The sequence below is a fragment of the Acipenser ruthenus genome, chromosome 20 (genome assembly GCF_902713425.1).
Source record: "Acipenser ruthenus chromosome 20, fAciRut3.2 maternal haplotype, whole genome shotgun sequence".
Classification (NCBI taxonomy): Eukaryota; Metazoa; Chordata; class Actinopteri; order Acipenseriformes; family Acipenseridae; genus Acipenser; species Acipenser ruthenus.
Window position 1 is genome coordinate 15,230,132 of NC_081208.1, and position 20,404 is coordinate 15,250,535.

At 45.5% G+C, this 20,404-nt stretch overlaps 1 protein-coding gene across 1 annotated transcript; it reads left to right on the top strand.

Annotated features, from left to right (window-relative positions):
- Positions 1-19,692, top strand: LOC117425296 (uncharacterized). Its single transcript, XM_058993553.1, has 4 exons — positions 1-159; positions 14,694-14,786; positions 15,550-16,005; positions 19,136-19,692. The coding sequence occupies exons 1-4, from the start codon at positions 33-35 to the stop codon at positions 19,153-19,155; spliced, it is 696 nt and encodes a 231-aa protein (XP_058849536.1). The 5' UTR covers positions 1-32; the 3' UTR covers positions 19,156-19,692.
- The last annotated feature ends 712 nt before the right edge of the window (positions 19,693-20,404 follow it).

Below are 20,404 nucleotides of genomic sequence, written 5' to 3' on the forward strand. Positions count from 1 at the left end.
TAGATCTTGTAGGTTCTTCTTGTGTTCACTTCATGCTGGTCTCCCTCCATTCTGCTACAATCTTACAACAATCTAACAAGATGTCCGGTGAAGTTCTCTACTCCAGTGTCAAGTTCACTCGGAAACCAGGTGACCAAGCAGGTGCTAAACTGTGTGCAGGTGAGCATTGTCTCTGTAAACTTGGTGCTTTATTACATGAAGAACGGTCTCCCTTTAAAATTGTTGCGTACATTTTTCTGTGCTTTGCTGACACACTTGACTGGGTCTCAGAATCCGCTGTGTAACTCTCTTTGCCAGTTTGCAGTGGTAAAGAGCTGCTTTGCTGTAACCAGACTCGGGTTTCTAGTGTTAAATTTAGAAATACCAATAGAGCCGATACCTTTTATTGGACTAACTAAACAATAATTAATCACAAGCTTTCAAGACATCAGCGTTGTCTTCTTCAGGTGTAAGTAGGATAGAGAAATTGATGTTTTTCCTACTATCACATCTCCTTCTCTTTGTCCATCAGCTCTAGACTTATAAGGCTACCATTTCATCTATCAATGAAATACCTAATGAAACTTCATTTCTTCAATGTTTTTCTGCTCAACAAAGTTAAACAGTTTGCTGGAATGAAGATACAAGTTTTCTGTTTCTGGTTTATGTATTGAACTGCACTGGGAGACATGGTCTCAGTTTAATTGATTTAATAAAAGATACGAGAAAATAGTATGTATACTATAAAGAGTATGTGAGTGTGAATGTGTACGTGTGTGAATGTGTGTGTGTGCGTGTTTCTGTGTGTGTGAATGTGTGTGTGGGTGTTTGTGTGCGTGTGTGTGTGAACTGCTGCTCTGTTAATGAGATGGAATCCTCTTAAGCCCCATTCACACTGGCATGCTCTACCCAGGTCAGAACCTACCCGGGTCAGGACCCGGTGTCATGCGGGTCGGCTACGCAATTTCACACGGCTTTTGATAAAGCAGGATCCACCTGGGTGACAGAAGCAAACACACAACACATGTATCAATGCCCCGGGAGCAGCTTGTTACAGACGTTTCCATCCAAGCTTCTCTGGATTGAACTGTGAGTGTTGATTAGAGCAAATGTTTCTACATCCCTGTTGCAATCTGGCTCATGGTGTGTCTCAATCAATAAAAATATGGCTCATCAGAATAAACAGAAATGTTCCTTGCAGTAGAAACCTTCATGCAGGCGTGGCTGTTTGTTATTTCGTTGGCTTACGAATGACCGTCATGCATTTTATCTCGCTCGGGTCAAAGCGTGTCATCCCACATCCTGAGGTGGGTCGCTGGGACGTGGGTCGCTGGGACCCGGGTCAACCCGGGTACAACCTAGGTACGTGGTTTCACAGGATTGTGACCCGGGTAGCCAGAATCCGAGTAGGAGTGCCAGTGTGAAAGGGGCTTAAAAAAGAAACACCACACAGAACAATCCACTGTGAGCAGAGTGTTGCAGGGTGATTACACTCTGGTGTACCATCTGGACTCTGTGATTCTGAGAGCTCTACTGAGGCCAGAGGGGTGCTTTATGTTACGACTGAAACATAAACTGGATCTAAACAACAAGACCCTTTAGAGGGTCCCTTTAAAGCAAGTGCAGAGGCAGTGGCAATTTTCCAGAGATGAATGCAGTTTCTGTAACTGTACAAAATGAGTCAGAAACTGAACTTCTCCTTCCACAGATTTCTCAAGCAACCTCAAGTTGTTAGTTTCTCCTTGTGAACACTGTAATGATTACAGGCTGGATGAAAGGCATTTAGATGATGTGCATTATTGTAAGATGCCCCTCTTTTCTTTCTTTCTGCTTCGGTTTCTGTTTTGAAACTGCCTGCACACTCTAAAGCAGGACCAGCTATTGAGTAACAGCTTGGATTTTTGGGTTTCATTTTTAAATATGTATCTTTAAGGAACAGGTTTTTTGTGATTTTGTTTTTGCACAGCAAGAATTTTGGTGAAAGAATTGTCTTAGTTTCTATCAGCATTACACACACACACACACACACACACAAGGGCAATGGGACATCCAGGGGAACGGGACAATGAGGCTCTATGAGATCAAATCACAAATAGCCCTCTTATTACAATCCACTCATTAGACAGGTATCCTCTCTCTGTGGTGTTGTGTCAAGAGTACACACTGTCAAAAGATCTGCTCTTCCACTGATAAATAACTCAACCTACACTTGGGAGTGGCACTTTCATTCTATTACAGGAAAATTAACATTATTATTAATGTATTTGTTTAACATGACACTTCTGTGCTGTGAGATACTGTACACTACGCCACTGTACTCTCTCACACTCCCTCAAGCTGGTACAGTGTGGTCTGCACTCAGAGAGAAGGGTGACAGTTTACTGTAAACGATGCACAAGGCATTAGGGTGAAGAAAACCACACGCTGCACAGTAAAAGATGCAACAGCCTGTCCACAGTGCTGCAGAGAGAGAGAGAGAGAGAGAGAGAGAGAGAGAGAGACAGACTTTTTTGACTTTTAAGGTTCTTTATTTTCACATTTAAAATCTGTTACAAAAGTAACCAATAGGATGAACCCACAAAAAAATTAACTTACAATTTTTGCTTACTCCAGGGATCAACAAAATCTCCCCAGAGCATCAGTATAAAATCCTAAAAGACAAAGTATTTACCCTAAAACAGATATTAATACAACAAAAACCCTAAAACCTAAAGAAACCTATATTCATATTAATCCATTTACAAAAAAACAATAAGGTAAAAACACAAAAATTATGAATTTAAGATTCCTGCTGGTTCCAGGACATCACCAGCACATCACCATAAAAATCCTACAAAATAAAAGAAAATACTATTTTACCTTAAAAAATAACACTCTGAAATTCATTATAAACAGACAAAAGTTTTAAATTAAAACAACAAGGTTTCCTTCCTCACTCACCGAACAGACAGCCTCACCCACACACCATTTCACCTGGAAGCCTTGTAGGTCACTAACCAATTTAAAATAGGCGAAATCCACCTTGAGCCTGCTCACCACCAGAATTCTGAACAGCCTCACCACCTCTGTCAGCCCTAAGCCTGCCAGCCTGTTTTTTCGAGACTTCAGTACAGCTAGCTTTGCCTACCCTAGAAGAAAATTAATTAGTACACAGACATTGCTATGCTTCTGCCTGTAGGGGACCCCAAAAATAAACATCAGCCTTGTAAACAGTACCCCCAAACTCTGCAACAGGTTGCTGAGAAGTTGGAATAGAGGCTCTAGCCTTTCACAGTCACTGTACGCATGGCACACAGTTTCCTCCTGCGAACAGAAAACGCACTCCGAGCTGATGCTGGGGTCGATTTTATGGAGGAGTCTGCCTGTGGCCAGGATGCCATGAATAAGCCTCCACTGCAGGTCTCCTGCTCTCTTATCCAGGGGAGGCTTATACAGCACCCTCCATTCTGGGGTCCCCTCCTCTCCTAGGGACAGGTGAGCCCTCCATCTAGAGTCTACCCTCCCTCTCAGTTCTCTGCAGTGGGCTGACTTTATACATAACCTGTACAGGTCTTGACTTTTTAAAACTCTAAAATTCAGATGTTTCATTTTCTGAAGTTTTAAAATCTGACCTCTTTCCTCATCCTCCCCCTGCTCCTCCATCACACCTGTGGGAGACACCAGCAGCTCTGGAAAAACAGCGTCTTGTCCCTGTCCTCTTTCCTGTGTGGCATCATCTCTCAGGGTTTGCTTTTGCCCTGGAGACAGACAGCCCCTCACCTCCCTTAGCACTTTCTCTGCCTGTCTCTTGCAGCGCCAACCCAGCCTGCCTGCCAATTCTGCCGCACTGAGCCAGCAAGAGAGTCCAGGTGCCATCAGGTGTCCTAACCTTGTGATACCTGCCCTCACAAAACTTTCCTGCAGTGCTAGTGACTGCAGGCACTGCGCTCCGAGAAGAGTGTTAAACAGAAGTGGTTCCTCTAGGAGGCTCTGCACTGTTGAACTCTCCTCCTCCCTTGCCACTTTCACTGCCTTCCACACTTTTAAAATACTGCAATAAAAAGAGGGTAGGTTAGAACTGTCCAGAGCGTGATGGCTGATTAAAAACAAATGAGTGCCGTATCCCAGCCCCTCTACTTTATTAAGGAAGAAGCAGGCTAACCTCTTCCAGTGGGCTCCCTCCCCAGCATACAGGAACCTTTGTATCGCCTGCAGTCTGAAAGCTGCCACGCTGCCGGCGATGCTGATGAGCCCCTGCCCTCCCTCATCACAGGGGAGGTACACTACAGCAGGCTTTAACCAATGCTCCCCCCCCCCCAGAAAAATTCCAGGAGAAGCTTCTGAAGACTGTCAATAATATCTCGGGGAAAGTCCACACACACCAGCCTGTGCCACAGCATTGAGGCAGTCAAATTATTAACTACCAGGACCCTCCCCCTAAATGACATTTGTTCCAGCAGCCCCCGCCACCGCTCCAGCCTCCCCCTGACTTTGTCTATCAGGCCCTCCCAGTTCTGCTCCATATAAGCAGCGGTACCGAGGAACACCCCTAGCACCTTCATCCCCGATCTGCTCCACTTCAGGGTCTGTGGCAGAACCGGAGGGCCACTCCCCTGCCAGCTCCCTGACAGGAAGGTGTCAGTTTTGTCCCAGTTAATCTTCGCAGATGACGCTCTCTGGAACATCTTGAAGCTTTGCTGCAGCTCCAGGATATCTTCATTACTCGAGACAAACACGGTCACGTCATCTGCGTAGGCAGACACCTTCACTGACACAGGAGGAGCAGAGCATGGCAGTTTCCAGCCTGTCAGTCTACTCCTCAACAGAGCCAGCAGGGGCTCAATCGAGAGGGAGTAAAGCATACCTGACAGGGGGCAGTCCTGCCTGATACCTCTGCACACCGGGAAAGGTTGGCTCAGCCCATGGTTGATTTTTAAAACACTAAAAATATTATTATATAAAAGTCTGCTAAACTTAATAAATTGAGGACCAAAACCAAAGGCTTCCAGGGTTTTAAACAGATAAAAATGGTCGACCCGATCAAAAGCTTTTTCTTGATCTAAGGAGACCAGTCCCACATTAAAATCACCCATTCCTGTTGCTAAAAAAAAGTCTCTTATTAAAAACACATTATCAAAAATAGACCTCCCCAGCACACAGTACATCTGGTCTGGGTGAATGATGTTAGCCATGCAGTTTCTCAATCTGTTTGTCAAACATTTCGAAAATATTTTTAAATCTGCACATAAAAGTGAGACTGGTCTCCAGTTCTTCAGCAGGCACAAGTCCCCTTTCTTAGGCAGCAGCGCAATGACGGCCCTACGGCAGCTCCCCGGACCTCAGGCTCTCCTGCAGCACAAGGAGCAGGTCAGGCCCCAGTTCATTCCAGAAGTGTTTGAAGAAGTCAATCGGTAGTCCATCAATCCCTGGGGATTTTCCGCTAGTCAGCTGTGTGGCGGCGGTGCTCAGCTCCTGCAGTGTGATGTTTTCCTCCATGTCCTGCTGCTCCTCCTTGCTCAGCCTGGGCAGGTCCTGCAGCAGCATCTCCAGGTCTGCTGAGCTGCATGGTTCTTTATTGTATAAGTCCTGGTAAAAGTTCACCGCGCTACACTGATGTCCTCCTTACTGAACAGTTCTCTGCCGCAGGGCAGTCGGACACAGAGCAGCCGCTTACTGTTGGCTTTCTTCTTCTCTAAGCCGAAGAAGAATTTGCTGGGGGCGTCCATGTCCCTCGGCTCTATGAACCGGAAGAGCACCTGCGCTCCCCGCACCCTCTCCTCCAGCAGGCTGCTCAGGGTGGATCTCCGCTGCCTCAGGGTATCTTGTGCCGTCTCACTTGGGTGGCTGTCTGCTCGGCTCTCTAACTCAACAATCTCTCAAGCTCTGTCATGGCTGCATTCCGTGACCTGGTTGCATCCAGAGTGTAATGCTGACAAAAAAGTCGAATCTGCACCTTACCCAAGTCCCACCACTGCTGCAGACTACTACACTGTTGTTTTTGGCTTCTCCAATTTCCCCACATGTCCTTTAAGTATTGTGTGAAAACTGTATCTTGCAATAATTTTAGATTAAAATGCCAATGGGAGGAAGAATGATTTTCTTTGGCAAAAATATATGTGACCAAGAGACAGTGATGATCAGAAAGACTAGTGGGAATTATTTGAGCTGTTATAAATGTATTAAGGGAGTGCTGAGGAGTATAAAATCTGTCCAATCTAGCCCTAACAGTACCTTGTGAAAGATTATGTGACCATGTATATTGTTTTGTATTAAGGTGTAGATTCCTCCAGATGTCAAGCAGGCCACCAGAATGCAAAACAACAGCCAGCTCTCTAGAGGAAGGGGGGTGGGGCTCAGCAGCGTTTCTGTCATTATTAAAATCAACAGTACAATTAAAATCCCCACCCACAATTAAAATATCCTCTGTATCGATATTTAAAATGGTCTGTTTTAACGTCTTAAAAAATAACACCCTTCTGCTCCCTATATTTGGGGCATAAACATTTATAAAAGTAAACACTGCATCATTAATTCTAGCTTTAACTTTTAAAAGACGCCCTTTTTCAATCTCTTCAATGAATAAAATATCTGCTGCTAAACTCGGTTCAAAAAGCAAGGCGGCCCCTGCACTTGTATTGGAGCCGTGACTCAGCACACACTGTCCTCTCCACTGCCGCTGCCACTCCGCTTCATCACCCGGATCTGAGTGCGTCTCCTGGAGGAACGCAACTCCTACCCGCTTCTGTTCTAAAAAGCTGAAAACTTGTGCTCTCTTAAAACTTTGTCTGCAGCCATTAACATTAAAAGAGAGGAAATTTGTTTTTTTAGAAGCCATTAAAAAGGTTAAAAATAAACAATAAGAAAAAACATTAAATATATAAAAACTATACATTTATTAAATTATTCTTTGTTCTGTCTCAATGAATCGCGCACAGTACGTACTATCTTTTTAAGTCTGTATCGTTTTGGCATGTCTAGCTCTTTCACTGTTGCCTTCTTTAATGCTAGTTCTGTGGATTTAATAAAAGATCTTAAATCAGAAAAAAAGTTTGCTACATCCACGCCACGCTTGCCTTTCGTTTTATCAAGGAAATCGTTTATCATTTTAAGTGGATATACAATGCTACGCCGAACGGTTTGGCTGTCGGGGATGTCAGAGAACAGCGAAGAGTCGGAGATGTCTCCTTCATCTAGGTCTCCCCTCTCCCCGCAGCTCGTCTCGTCTTCTTCCAGACCAGCATCCGCCCGCTCCTCAGCTGTCTGCGGCGGCGGCTGTTGCTGCTGCGGCTGGGAGTCAGGCTGGGCAGGATCCCCTACAGTGCCGGCCTGGGTCTCCGTGCTGTACAGCGTCTCAGAGCCCTGCTCTGCCTTACCTTCGCGCTCTGGCGAATTGATCTCGTTTTTTTTTTTTTTTTTTTTTTGAGTAATAAACTCACCCTCTCCTTCACTTTCGGGGATCCTCCCTTCTCCTGCAGAATGCTCCCTTTTTTCCTGCCGCTGTGCATCCCTTTCTGGCTGCGGTGGTTCGCTTTGATCCTGCAGGTCAGGTCCCGGTGGTGGTGCTCGGGACACCTGCTCTTCCTCCCGTGTTCCCCGATCACCCCCTACCTCCTCCCCGCCAGCAGTAGCATGTCCCTGCTCTTTCATGGGGCACGATTTCCTCTGGTGTCCTGGACTCCCACACTTAAAACATTTCATCACGTCTGAACTAGCAAACACCACACAGCTTACTCCCTCTACATGAAAGGTCCATGCCACCTCAATAACAGCACTAGGGTTGTTCAACATTAAAAAAGCCTGTCTTCTAAAAGACAGCATATGTTTCAACCCCGGGTCCTTATAACCCAGCGACAGCGATTTTATTGGACCCATAAGTTTTCCATACCGACTCAATTCTCTTTCTAAAAGTTCATTTTTAATAAAGGGAGGCACATTCGATAAAATTACTTTAGTTACAGGTGTCGCTAATGGCGAAACCTGCACTAAATTCCCTTTAATAATAAATCCCTGTTCAACTATTTTATCAACTAGCTGTGTTCCGCTAAAAAACATCACTACAGCTTTATTCATCCTTGACGCCGAAATGATATTCTTACTTCCCACAACCCAGCAGGCAGTCCTCTACCGACACACTGGTGTCCGGCGAGCAGCGGATCCCGTGTCGGCGGGTGAGAGCCCCCGGCCCTCCAGAATCGGATCCCGTGTCGGCGGGTGAGAGCCCCCGGCCCTCCAGAATGAGACCCCATAGCGGGGTCTACAAACACGCAACACAAAACAGTAAACAAAGACTCGACAATTAACTCAATTAAATAATTAAACACAAATGTACAAACACTAAATAAATTATATTTATAATTTTTTTTTGTTGTTGTTTTTTTTTTTTTTTTTTTTTTTCAAATTGCCCGCTCCGACCAGCCCTTTGCCTTCCTCCCTGCACGCTCCTCCCACCAATCCCACAATCCTCAGAGAGAGAGAGAGAGAGAGAGAGAGAGAGAGAGAGAGAGAGATTTTGCTTTTTAAATCCCTTTATTGAACAACACAAAAAGAAAAACAACAAAACATTAAAATAACATAAATAAAACTAGTAAATTCCAGCACTGGTCATAATAGAACAAGAATAAAACACAGATAAATAACTGAAACATTCTAAAAACAGCAAAAAAAAAACTAAAAACGCACCAACAATTTTAAAAATTAAAAATTAGCATGCCATCTTCACCCACTGCACACACCCCATCCTCAATACACCACCTCATCATATAATTATCCATATCATTCATCATGCTGTAATAAGAAAAATCAGCTTTTACCCTGATTACAACCAGAACTCTAAAAACACACAGGGCATCATCTATACCAGTGCTAGATAATCTGTTCTTACGGGATTTTAAAAATCGCCAGCTTCGCTTGACCCAGGAGAAAATTAATCAGGGCACACCGATGACGATATTTAAAAGAATACTTAATACTTAAAATTAATAACTCTTTAGTAAAACGCACCCCGAGGTTCATCAGCAGGCCTTCTAGAAAAATAAAAAAAGGCCGGAGTCGTGGGCAGTCTGTAAAAAGGTGAAACACAGTCTCCACGGCGAGACAGAAGGGGCACTGCTCCCCCACACCTGGGTCAACTCGGCTCAGCCAGCGGTTCGTGGCGACAATGCCATGCAACACTCGCCACTGCAGGTCCCCGGAACGCTTGGGCAGAGGCAGCTTGTACAGCACCCTCCAGGACGGCCGCACAGACTCCTCCATCGCCAGGTGAGCCCTCCACTTGGTATCAGTCAGGTCTTTAAGTCTGTGATAATGCCGGGTCTTAACCACAGTGCCGTACAGCTGCCTCTTCTCTGCAGAGTGAAACTGTAAATTGGTCTCTTCATCCAGGGATAACAGCATCCCGGGTCGCTCCCCCCCCCCCCTTCCTCCTCCTCCGGCAGTGCAGCGGAGAGCAGCACTGAGGGGAAATCAGGCTCACACTCCGGGGCCTGCCTCTCTGAGAAGCACTGCGCCACGAACTCCAACACTGCTGGGCTCAGGGAGGCTCGGATCTCTCTCAGCACCCTCCCTATGAAGCATACCAAGCGCAGAGCCAACACTGCAGTCAACTCGGCCCCACTATTCCACCGCCAGTCAGTCCAGTCTACCAGGTGACCCAGGGTGGTGACTCCGGCCTGTAAAAACACTAAAAAAAGCTGTTTAGAATTAAAAGCATCAATGTTAAAAATTCTATTAAAAAACAAAGGCTCCTCAAAAATAAAACATGTACAGAGGCTTTCATCTGTCCTTAAAATCTTAATTAACCCCCAGGCATTTAACATGTTACTGTAAAAGCTTTCCAGCTCAGTTCTAATAACTTTACTGGGGGTCATTAAAAACAGCTGTCTGTCTAAGCCAAGCCCCCCAACCCTCTTGAGGAGGGACAAAACCATGCCTCTCCAGCTCAGCTCAGGGGTGTACAGCAGTCTCTGGGCTGCCTGCAATCTGAACGCAGCGACCCGGGAGGGGATGTCAATCAGTCCCTGCCCTCCTTCGTCTCGGGGCAGGTACAGTACTGCTGGTTTCAGCCAGTGGTTTCCATCCCCCAAAAAATTAACTAGTTTTTTCTGGACCTGCTCCAGCAGCCCTGGGGGAGGGTCCAGACACATTAATCTGTGCCACAGCATGGACGCTACCAAGTTGTTAATCACAAGGACCCTCCCCCTGAAGGAGAGGCGGTTTAGCAGCCACTGCCAGCTCTGTAGCCTTTCTGCTACCTTCTCCAGCACCCCCTCCCAGTTTCGCTGCATGAATGCCTCAGTTCCTAAGTACACCCCCAGCACTTTTAATCCAGTTCTGTTCCACTCCAGCATCTGTGGCAGGGACGGAGGAGGCTTTCTCAGCCAGCTCCCTGCGAGGAACGCTCCACTTTTGGCCCAATTCACCCGTGCTGAGGAGGCTCTTTCAAAGCCCCTCATGCATGACTCCAGCACCGCCACGTCTTTATCGCTGGTTACAGACACATTCAGGTCATCAGTGTACGCTGAGAGACGGACGGGCTGGGCGGAGGGGAGGGCAGGTATGGCCAGGCCAGCGAGACGCTCCCTCAGCTGGTGTAGCAGCGGTTCAATGGAGATGGCGTAGAGCATCCCCGACAGAGAGCAGCCCTGTCTAATCCCTCTCTGCACTGGGAAGGGCTGGCTTAGACAATTATTAATCTTGACAAGGCTAAAAATATTAGAATATAAAATTTTAATATAAGAAATAAAAACAGGACCAAAACCAAATGCCTCTAGGGTGCGAAATAAAAAGCCATGGTCTACCCTGTCAAAAGCCTTCTCCTGGTCAAGCGACACCAGCCCAAAATCTAAGTTAAAAAGCTTAGATACATTAAAAAGATCTCTGATTAAAAACAAATTATCAAAAATTGAGCGTTTTGGTACACAGTATGTCTGGTCACTGTGCACCACAGTACCCATACACTCCCTAAGACGACCGGCTAGAGCTTTGGAAAAAACCTTATAATCGCAACACAGCAACGACACAGGACGCCAGTTCTTCAGCTCACAGAGGTCTCCTTTTTTGGGCAGTAAAGTCAGTACTGCCCTGCGGCAGCTCAGAGGCAGCTCTCCCTCCGCCACACATTCAATCAGCACCTGGTATAGATCAATTCCAATGCAACTCCAGAAATGTTTATAGAATTCAGCAGGCAGCCCATCCAGCCCAGGTGCTGTTCCATTGGAGAGCTGTGTGACGGCGGTTGTGAGCTCCTCCAGTGTGATGACGGTGTCCAGGCCACAGCTTTCCTCCTTACCCAGGTGAGGGAGACTTTCCAACAGCCGCTCCGTCTCCTGCTGGTCGCAGCCCTCAGCCTGGTACAGTTCTGAATAAAATGTCACCGCGGCCTGACGAAGCTCTGCAGGGCTGGAGACCTCTCTCCCCCCGGGCAGCTTCAGTGTAAGCATTTGTTTTCTTTCAGCTTCTTTCTTCTCCAAGCTGAAGAAGAAGGTCGTAGGGGAATCCATGTCTCTTAATTCCACAAATCTTGCTCTTACCAGGGACCCCTTGACCTTCTCCTCCAGCAGGCTGCCCAGGCGCTGTTTCCTCTCTTTCAAGCTGCGATAAGCCCCTTCCGTGCTCTGACCGCCCAGCTCTCTCTCAATCTCTAAAATCTCATTCTCTAGCTGGCTGGCCACTGCATTCAACTCACTAGTGACGTTCTGGGTGAATTGCTGACAGAATATTTTAATTTGGATTTTCCCCACATCCCACCACTGTCTCAAATTAGAAAAACATCTCTTTTCTTTTCTCCAGTTATTCCAAAATAGTTTGAATGTCTCCTTAAACTGTGTGTCTTGTAATAATTTAATATTAAAGTGCCAATAGGATTTGGAGTGCTGTGCAGTGGGTAAACACAAAACAGCTGTGATGAGGTGATGATCAGATAGAGACGTGGGATGAATACTGCTGCCAATAATTCTATTAAGGTGGTGCTTTTGGGTGTAAAATCTATCTAACCGTGCTCCAGACAGTTGACCATTATTTAATTTAATCCAAGTATATTGTTTAGATCGATTATGTACATTTCTCCAGATGTCAACTAAATCAAATTTTGTCAGCACGCCAGCCAGCTCTCTCGCAGATTGGGGATTGGGTTCATCATGATTTCTGTCATAATTAAAATCCAGGGTACAGTTAAAATCATCTCCCACCAAATAAAATGCTCTGGATGACACTTCTCTAAAACCTGGTAGAGTTTTTTAAAAAATAAAATCCTGTCATTATACAAATACATAGATATTAAAAAGATCAATAAAAACACCATTTAATTTTAATTCAATTTTTAAAAGCCTCCCTTGTACAACTTCCTCTATAGACACAACGTCTACTCCCAGCCCCGGAGAGAATAAAACTGCGAGCCCCGCACTAACATTAGAGCCGTGACTTAAAATCACCTTCCCCTTCCACTCTGACAGCCAGTGCGCTTCATTGCTGCTGTCAGAGTGGGTCTCCTGCAATAGAATAAAATTGGCTTTTTTAATCTCAATAAAATTAAAAAATTGGGCTCTCTTAAAATCATCACGGCAACCATTTATATGAAAAGAACTCACTAAAAACTTATGCATAAAAGAAGAAAAATAAAATAGCAATAAATAAATACAAAAAACAAGGGTAAAAGCTTTAAAATTGAATTGATCCATTAAAAACCTTTTGATTGCTCAACCATTTTTCTTGCAGTGCTTACAAACTTTTTCAAACAAAACCTCTTTTTCCTGTCAAATTCCTCTAAACTCGCTTTTCTTAACAGTACATTAGCAGAGGCTAAAAACAATTTCAAGTCAGGAAAGAAAAGTGGAATTTCAAATCCCCTTTTACCCTTTGTGCAATCCATAAAATTAATAAACTGATCAAGCGAATACAGTTTCTTTTTTTTGGGCTGACTGACATGGATGTCGGAGAGCATCGAGGTGTCAGAGAGCTCTCCTTCCTCATCCTCGTCTTCTCCCGCGAACGCCTCCCATTCCTTGGCCGAATCTTCCTCCGGCCGTGAGGACTCTACTGAGGGCAGGGCTATGGCGTCACTGGATGCTAGTCCAGCGCTGCCACTAGCCTCCTTCCCTGTACGGGGGAGCTCCACAGCCACGGCCTGATCACCGCCGTCGCCGCCACTCTCCCCCGGCCCCAACTCTCCGACAGCGGCAGCGCTGGGCTGAGACCCCGCATCACCACCAACCAGCGAGCTGTGGCTCGGCTCCCCAGGAGCAGCGAGTTGAGGCTCGCCGCTACCTTTGTGAGCCGCCACAGGGCCCCAGATAGACTCACCCACGACCACTGCTTCAGATCTTTTCTGCATTTTCTTTTTTTTTATCACAGCAGTAAAGCTCCCCTCAGGATCGGCAGTGGGTTCCTGTACGGTTGACTCTGTAGGAGGATCCGCTACTGTAGACTGCTCCTCCGCAGCAATCCTCTTCTTAACTCGGGGCACAGGCACGGGCGTCTCCGCCGACTCCTCCACCTGTGCTCCCCGAACACCCTCAGCCTGACCAGCCCCCTGCCTTTCAGCGCTGCCCTCCGCCACAGCCGCTGATCTGAGCTTAGGGCAGGGTTAGGGTTATCATTCTAATCGGGGGACATGATTTTACCGTATCTTGCCAATTCTCTTTCAATCACTGCATTTGGAATAAAAGGGGGGACATTTGATAAAACCACTTTCCTTAGAGGAGTTGAAAGAGGTAAAGCAGAAATAAAAGCACCATTGACAGAAAATCCTTCCTCTACAATCTTATTTACCAATGTTTCTTGACTTAAAAAAACACAACAATGGCCTTATTCATACGTGAAGCAGATTTTATATTGTTAAAACCAATTGACTTACAGACCGATAACAGTACGTCCTCCACGGAAACTTCATTGTCGGACACACACCTGAACCCATGTCTCCGTGTCAGTCCCTGTATACCGCCGGAATGTGAGCCCATCTCGGGCTACACAAACTAACTTAGCCTCCCAAATGGCAAGGCCAACAGATAGATAAATAGAAAAATAAATAAACAAATAAACAAATAAATAAATAGATAAATAAATAAAAAAATGTAGATGATATAAATATATATTTAAAAGAAACTTATAAAATTCCTTTTAATTAAGCGTGTAAAAATAGTAAAACCAAGACTGTAAGAACAGACCTGCACTATTCAAACACACCGCTCTCAGCTCACAAGCCCTTCCCACAATCCCACAATCCTGAGAGAGAGAGAGAGAAAGAGAAAGAGAAAGAGAAAGAGAGAGAGAGAGAGAGAGAGAGAAAGAGAGAGAGAGAGAGAGAGAGAGAGAGAGCGCTCTGCAGGAAGAGCACTGGACTGTGCAGAGCTGTCATACATAGCATACGAATCACACAACTATTCTGGCTCTTCAGTTTTATTCATTACAAATTATAGGCTTTCAATATTTCCTTCCCCCTCATGTAACTTTCTTCTCATTCTTCTGTAGATCAGCTAGTTTTACAGGCTTCTTTATTTTCACTTTCTCTAAGAGAATGGATTTTCAGTCATTGGTTAGCTATCCTTTAAAGGCTGGGCAGTAATAATTTAAAGCCAGTAAGAGGTAAGGGAATGGATTTGATAAAGCCTTGTTTAGCGCTGCTTTAAGTTGAACTTGATTTTAAAGCATTGTTAATAAGAGTCTACTATCTGATGCTCCGCTAGTAAAATGGTCAGATCAGATGTTCACTTCTCCTGTGTTTTGTTTGTCTTCACTCCCAGGAAGAGAAGATGATGTCACCTATGCTACAGTGAAGTTTGCAGAAGCTCCAACCTCCCAGCAGCAGCAGCAGACAGACCCCAGCCGCAGACCGGGTGAGCCCATGAATAGCACTGCTGTCAGTGTCATCATGTTACATTACATTCTCCCTTACCTTTTCATGATGTCTGGAATCATTCAGAGTGCTTCTTATTGTCAATACTCAGCCATGGTTTATTCCCTTTAGTCTGGGTGTTAAGGTGCTTTGACCTGAATTCAGGGCCAGCTCTTCAGTTCTAGCTGCCAGGTTCCCTTTACCCACACAGACTGGATCAGCAGAGTGTCTGTATTGTAGAGAGTGTAATCTAGTGAACGCATACTGTGAATCAAGTTTCCTTTTAAGCCAACAGCAGAACAGCCTTGCTGTATTTATCCACAAACCCTGTTGAAACACCTGTTAACTAGCTCCTGAGCTGCAGCTTTGTGAACAGTTCATTAAAAGTTTTGCTTTTTAAAAGTCCAAGTTGATTAATTCAATAAAGTTTGACATTCAGTTTTATTCTTTTTGGTTGATTCAATACATTTTAAAGTCCATGAAACTGTTCTAAACTGATGTTGGCTTCTTCAATGAAACTCAAGGAAAGTGTCATGAATATCAAACTTGTATTCACATAAATGGGCTTGTGAAAAGAGCATTCAGATACCAGTTTCCCATGACCAGTATGTGAAGCATGGACAGCGAATATCACTGCATTTCAGAGTCAGATTTACTGAACTGATTAATCAGCTTTAAACATGTACAGAACAAGCTGGTTGAGTGCATTCGACTGGACAAAACTGTAATTCACGCTTATCTGTTTGCGTGTTTGTTTTTCTTAGATTTAAGAACTAAAGAAGACCATGAGAAATACACAAGCCTGTCCACAAATTATTCATCATTACTGAATCAGCTCCAGGACTTGAGCAGTGACTACAGCAACCTCAACAAGAATCATTCTGAGCTGCAGAGTAACTATAGCAAGCTCTCTGGATCTCACTCTAATCTGCAGAATAACTATAGCAGGCTCAATGAAACTCATTCTGAGCTGCAGAGTAACTATAGCAAGTTCTCTGGATCTCACTTTAATCTGCAGAGTAATTATAGCAGGCTCAATGAAACTCATTCTGAGCTGCAGAGTAACTATAGCAAGCTCTTACAAAATCAGAGCCAGCTAGTAGATGAGAAAAACACACTCCAAAAAGAAAATTCTGAATTGAAAAAGAACAATACTGAGCTTTCTGTGAAATCATCAATCTTGGATAAATACTGTCCTCTCAAAGAAGGCTCTTCAAAGGGTGAGTTGTGAAGTCTATACAATCCCATCATCAGAGAGAGAGAGAGAGAGAGAGAGAGAGAGAGAGAGAGAGAGAGAGAGAGAGAGAGAGAGAGAGCTTTGCAGGAAGTGCATTGGACTGTGTAGAGTTGTCATACACAGCATACGAATCACACAACACAGAGATAGAATTTTGAAAATCAACACATTCTACACCATAAAACAGCAGCAGCAATGATAGAATACAGACGGCAGCAGCAGTGATAGAATTACATTATCTTTTTAAAAATTTAAAATTAAATTGCCATCTTCACCCACCCCACACACTCCCTCCTCAATGCACCCACATCTTGAACCATACTGTAATTAAATAAATCAGCTTTTATTCTGGTTGCAACCAGGACTCTAAAACACACAAAGCATCATCTATACCAGTGCAGGACATTCTGTTCTTGTGGGATTTCAAAATCATTAGCTTCGCTTGACCTTGAAGAAAGTTGACCAGGGCACACCGATAGCGGCATATGTAAGAATACTTAATACTAAAAATGAACAGCGCTTTAGTAAAAAGCACCCCGAGGTTCGTCAGCAGGCCGGAGTCGAGGGCAGTCTGTGAAACACTGTTTCCACGGCGGGGCAGAAGGGACACCGCTCCCTCAACCCGGCTCAGCTAGCGGTTCGTGGCCATGATGCCATGCAGGATGTGCCACTGCAGGTCCCCAAAGTGCTTAGGCAAGGGCAGCGTGTACAGCAACCTTCAGGACAGCAGGGGTAGCTCTCCCTCTGCCACACACTCCTTCAGCACCTGTGCAGATCACTACCCAGACATTTCCAAAAATGCTTATTAAACTCAGCCGGAAGCCCGTCCAGCCCAGGTGCTGTGCTGTTGGAGAACTGTGTGACGGAGGTCGTGAGCTCCCCAAATGAGACAGGCGTGTCCAGGCCGCAGCGCTCCCCCTCACTCAGGCTATGGAGACCCTTCAGTAGCCACTCCGTCTACTCCTGGTCGCACTTCTCAGCCTGATACAGCTCGGAGTAAAAGTCCACTGCGACCCTACGAAGCTCCACAGGGCTGGAGACCTCTCTCCCCCGGGCAGCCTCAGTAACAGCATCTGCTTGTGTTCAGATACCTTCTTCTCCCAGCAGAAGAAGGCTGTGGGGCGTCCATGTCTCTTAGTTCAATGAATCTTGCTCTCACCATCGACCCCTTGACCAGGCGCTGTTTCCTCTCTTTCAGGCTGCGATATGTCCCCTCCATGCTCTGGCCACCCAGCGCTCTCTCAATCTCTAAAATCTCAATCGCCAAATGGCTGACCTCTGCATTCATTTCTCCAGTGACGTTCTGGTATATTACTGGCAGAAAATCTTAATTTGGGTTTTCCCCACATCCCACCACTGCCTCAAACTGGAGAAACGCCTCTTTCTCTCTTCTCCAGTTGTCCCAGAACATTGTAAAAAAAAATCTGTGAACTGAGTGTCTTGTAATAGTTTAATATTAAAGTGCCAGTAAGATTTAGTGTGCTGTGCGGTGGGTAAGCAGAAAACTGTGGTGATGAAGTGATGATCAGACAGGGACGTGGGTGAATACTGCTGTTAATGATTCTATTGAGGCGGTGCTTTTGAGTGTATACACGGTCCAGCCGTGCTCCAGTTATTTCACCATTACTTATTTTAATCCAAGTGTACTGTTTAGAGGTGTTGTGCAAGTTCCTCCAGATGTCAGCTAGATTGAATATTGTCAGCACGCCAGCCAGCTCTCTGACAGATTGGGGATTGGGTTCATCATGATTTCTGTCTAAATTAAAATCTAAAGTACAATTCAAATCCCCACCCACCAGTATAAAATGTTCTGGGTCACACTTTCCTAAAATCTGATTAAGACTTTTAAAAAATACAATCTGTTCTCTGCCCAAATTAGGATCATAAATACTACAAAGATCAATGAAACCCTCATTTAATTTCATTTCAACTTTTAAAGCCTCCCTTGCACGACCTCCTCCACAGACACAATCTCTGCTCCCAGCCCCGGTGAAAATAAAACTACCACCCCAGCAGTGACTTAAAATCACCTTCCCCTTCCACTCTGACAGCCAGTGTGCTTCATTACTGCTGTCAGAGTGAGTCTCTTGCAGTAAAATACAATTCACCTTTTTTGACTCAATAAAATCAAATAACTGGGCTCTGTTATTAACATCATGGCAGCCACTTCTCCATGGAGGATGAATAATAAAAACACGACAATAAATAACAGAAAACAAGGGTAAAAGCTATACAAGTGACTTGATCAATTTAAAAGCTTTTTGATTCACCCACCATTTTTCTAGCAGTGCTCACAAACTTTTTCAAACAATCTCTTTTCTCTATCAAACTCAACTACTGTTGCTTTTCTTAAAACTACATTAGCCAAAATTAAAAACAGTTTCAAATCTGGGAAGAAAGTTGAAAGCTCAACTCCCCTTTTACCTTCAGTTTCATCCATATATCTGCTGAACATCTATAGCGGGTACAACTTTTTATTTCTGGGCTGGCTGGCAGGGATGTCGTAAAGCAGCGAGATGTCAGAGAGCTTTCCTTCCTCCTCCTCGTCTTCTCCCGCAGACAAGGCTTGGCTCAGTCTCTGTGGGCGGCTGCACTGCGGCAAGACTCCTCTTAGCTCTGGATGCAGGCACAGGTCTCTCCACCTGCGCTCCCCAAACACCCTCAGCCTGACCAGCCCCCTGTCCTTCATCGGCGCAGCCCTCCACAGCAGCCTCCCTCTTGAGTTTAGGGCTGGCGTGTTTCATGTGACCCTCTTCACCGCAGTGAAAACATTTCATTGTGTCTGAAGTTGCAAAAATAATTCACTCCTTGCCCATCACCACAAATCTCCAGGCTACACTTAAATCCTGCCCTGGGTTGTGCAGAATCACAAACACCTGTCTTTGAATGGACAGGACATGTTTCATTTCTGGGTTTTTGCAGCCTAGCGGAATCATGGGGGGGGGGGGGGGCATTATTTTGCCGTACCTCGCTAGCTCACGTTCTATTATAGCATTGGGGATAAAAGGAGGAATATTTGAGAAGATAACCTTTTTTAGCGGGGTTGATAGGGGCATTGCAGTTACGAAAGCACCATTAATACTGAAACCTTCTTCAACAATTCTGTTTACTAGTTGTGACCGAGCGCTGTTGAGTGGCGTGTGAGTGGTGACGTCATGGACCAGAAACAGGAACCAAAACAAGGAATGGCGGTGGGTGAAACTGAACGCTACGGCGCTCAGTGCTTTTATTTAATAATAAATAAACAAAAGATTTAAACAAGCAAGACAGTACAAAACAAAACGGCGTGTTAGTCAAACAAATAAAGTTTAGCAGTTGCTTGGTTTTGGTTTTGTTTTCTCTCTCCTCGCTCTCTCCGCTCTCACGCCTAATACACTCTCCGCCGAGGGTAGAGAGCTGCAGGTTTATATACAGTGACCATCTCCCGATTAGCAACAATTAATCAATGAATTAACTGGGGAGATGGTCACCGTCTGCACGAGTTTAATAAGGATACATGACTGTCAACTAGCTAAATAAATCACTAGCTGATCAGTCACGCATCCTCACGAGGTTTTTAAAATATAAAAACAATAACAAATATGTAGCGCTTTGATCTGCGCCGCAAACAAAAATACAAATAATAATAAATATATATATAGGGGCGGGACACCGCGCCACACATGCCCAACCCCCCCCCCCCCCCTTGTGCGCAGCACACATGGCCTTTTCGGCTACCTCCCCCCTTAGTTCTCAAAGTCCCGGCTAGCAGTCCCGGCCCAGGAACAGGGGCAGCAACGGGCCAAAGGTGGCGGCCACGGTGGGATGTCCTCCTCCCACCCAAACAGCCGTAGCGTCCTGGTGGACCGCGCACAGGCCGGCTTCTCCGGCCAAGGAAGTTTTGGGGGTGGTCTCCAGACCTCCCCCCCTTCTTCATGGCCGTCAACTCCCCTCCGTGGGGCTTCGGCCACCCGTTCTCCTGCAGCGAATTTGCTGCGGGGGGAGCTGGTCTCCTGACCTCCCCCCCTACTTCATGGCCGGCAGCTCCACTCCGAGGGACTCCGCCACACTAGTGCTTCTTGATTTAAAAACACAATAATGGCCTTATTCATCCTAGAAGCGGACTTGATGTTATTAAAACCAGTAATCCTACCCACAGATAGCAGCACGTCCTGAAGCGCGACCCCGCTGTCAGAAATGCCTGAACACGTGTCTCTGTGTTAGTGCTTCCATCTCGCCGGAGTGAGAACCCATCCCGGGGCTACACAAACTAAACCTCCAACCGGCCAAACCAATAAATTAATAAATAAGTGTGACAGTCTGGCTCGCAGTGGTGTGGTGGATGACGTCACGGACCAGGAAGTAACTGACTCCAAACAGTGGATGGGCGGGTGAAACTGAGT

What these genes read in the sequence shown, in the direction of transcription:
- LOC117425296 (XM_058993553.1), top strand. Translation starts at nt 33, where the DNA reads ATGCTGGTCTCCCTCCATTCTGCTACAATCTTACAACAATCTAACAAG. An exon ending in AGACCCCAGCCGCAGACCGG is followed by an intron (nt 14,787 to 15,549) that starts GTGAGCCCATGA and finishes TGTTTTTCTTAG; the next exon opens with ATTTAAGAACTAAAGAAGAC. An exon ending in CAAAGAAGGCTCTTCAAAGG is followed by an intron (nt 16,006 to 19,135) that starts GTGAGTTGTGAA and finishes TCTGTTTACTAG; the next exon opens with TTGTGACCGAGCGCTGTTGA.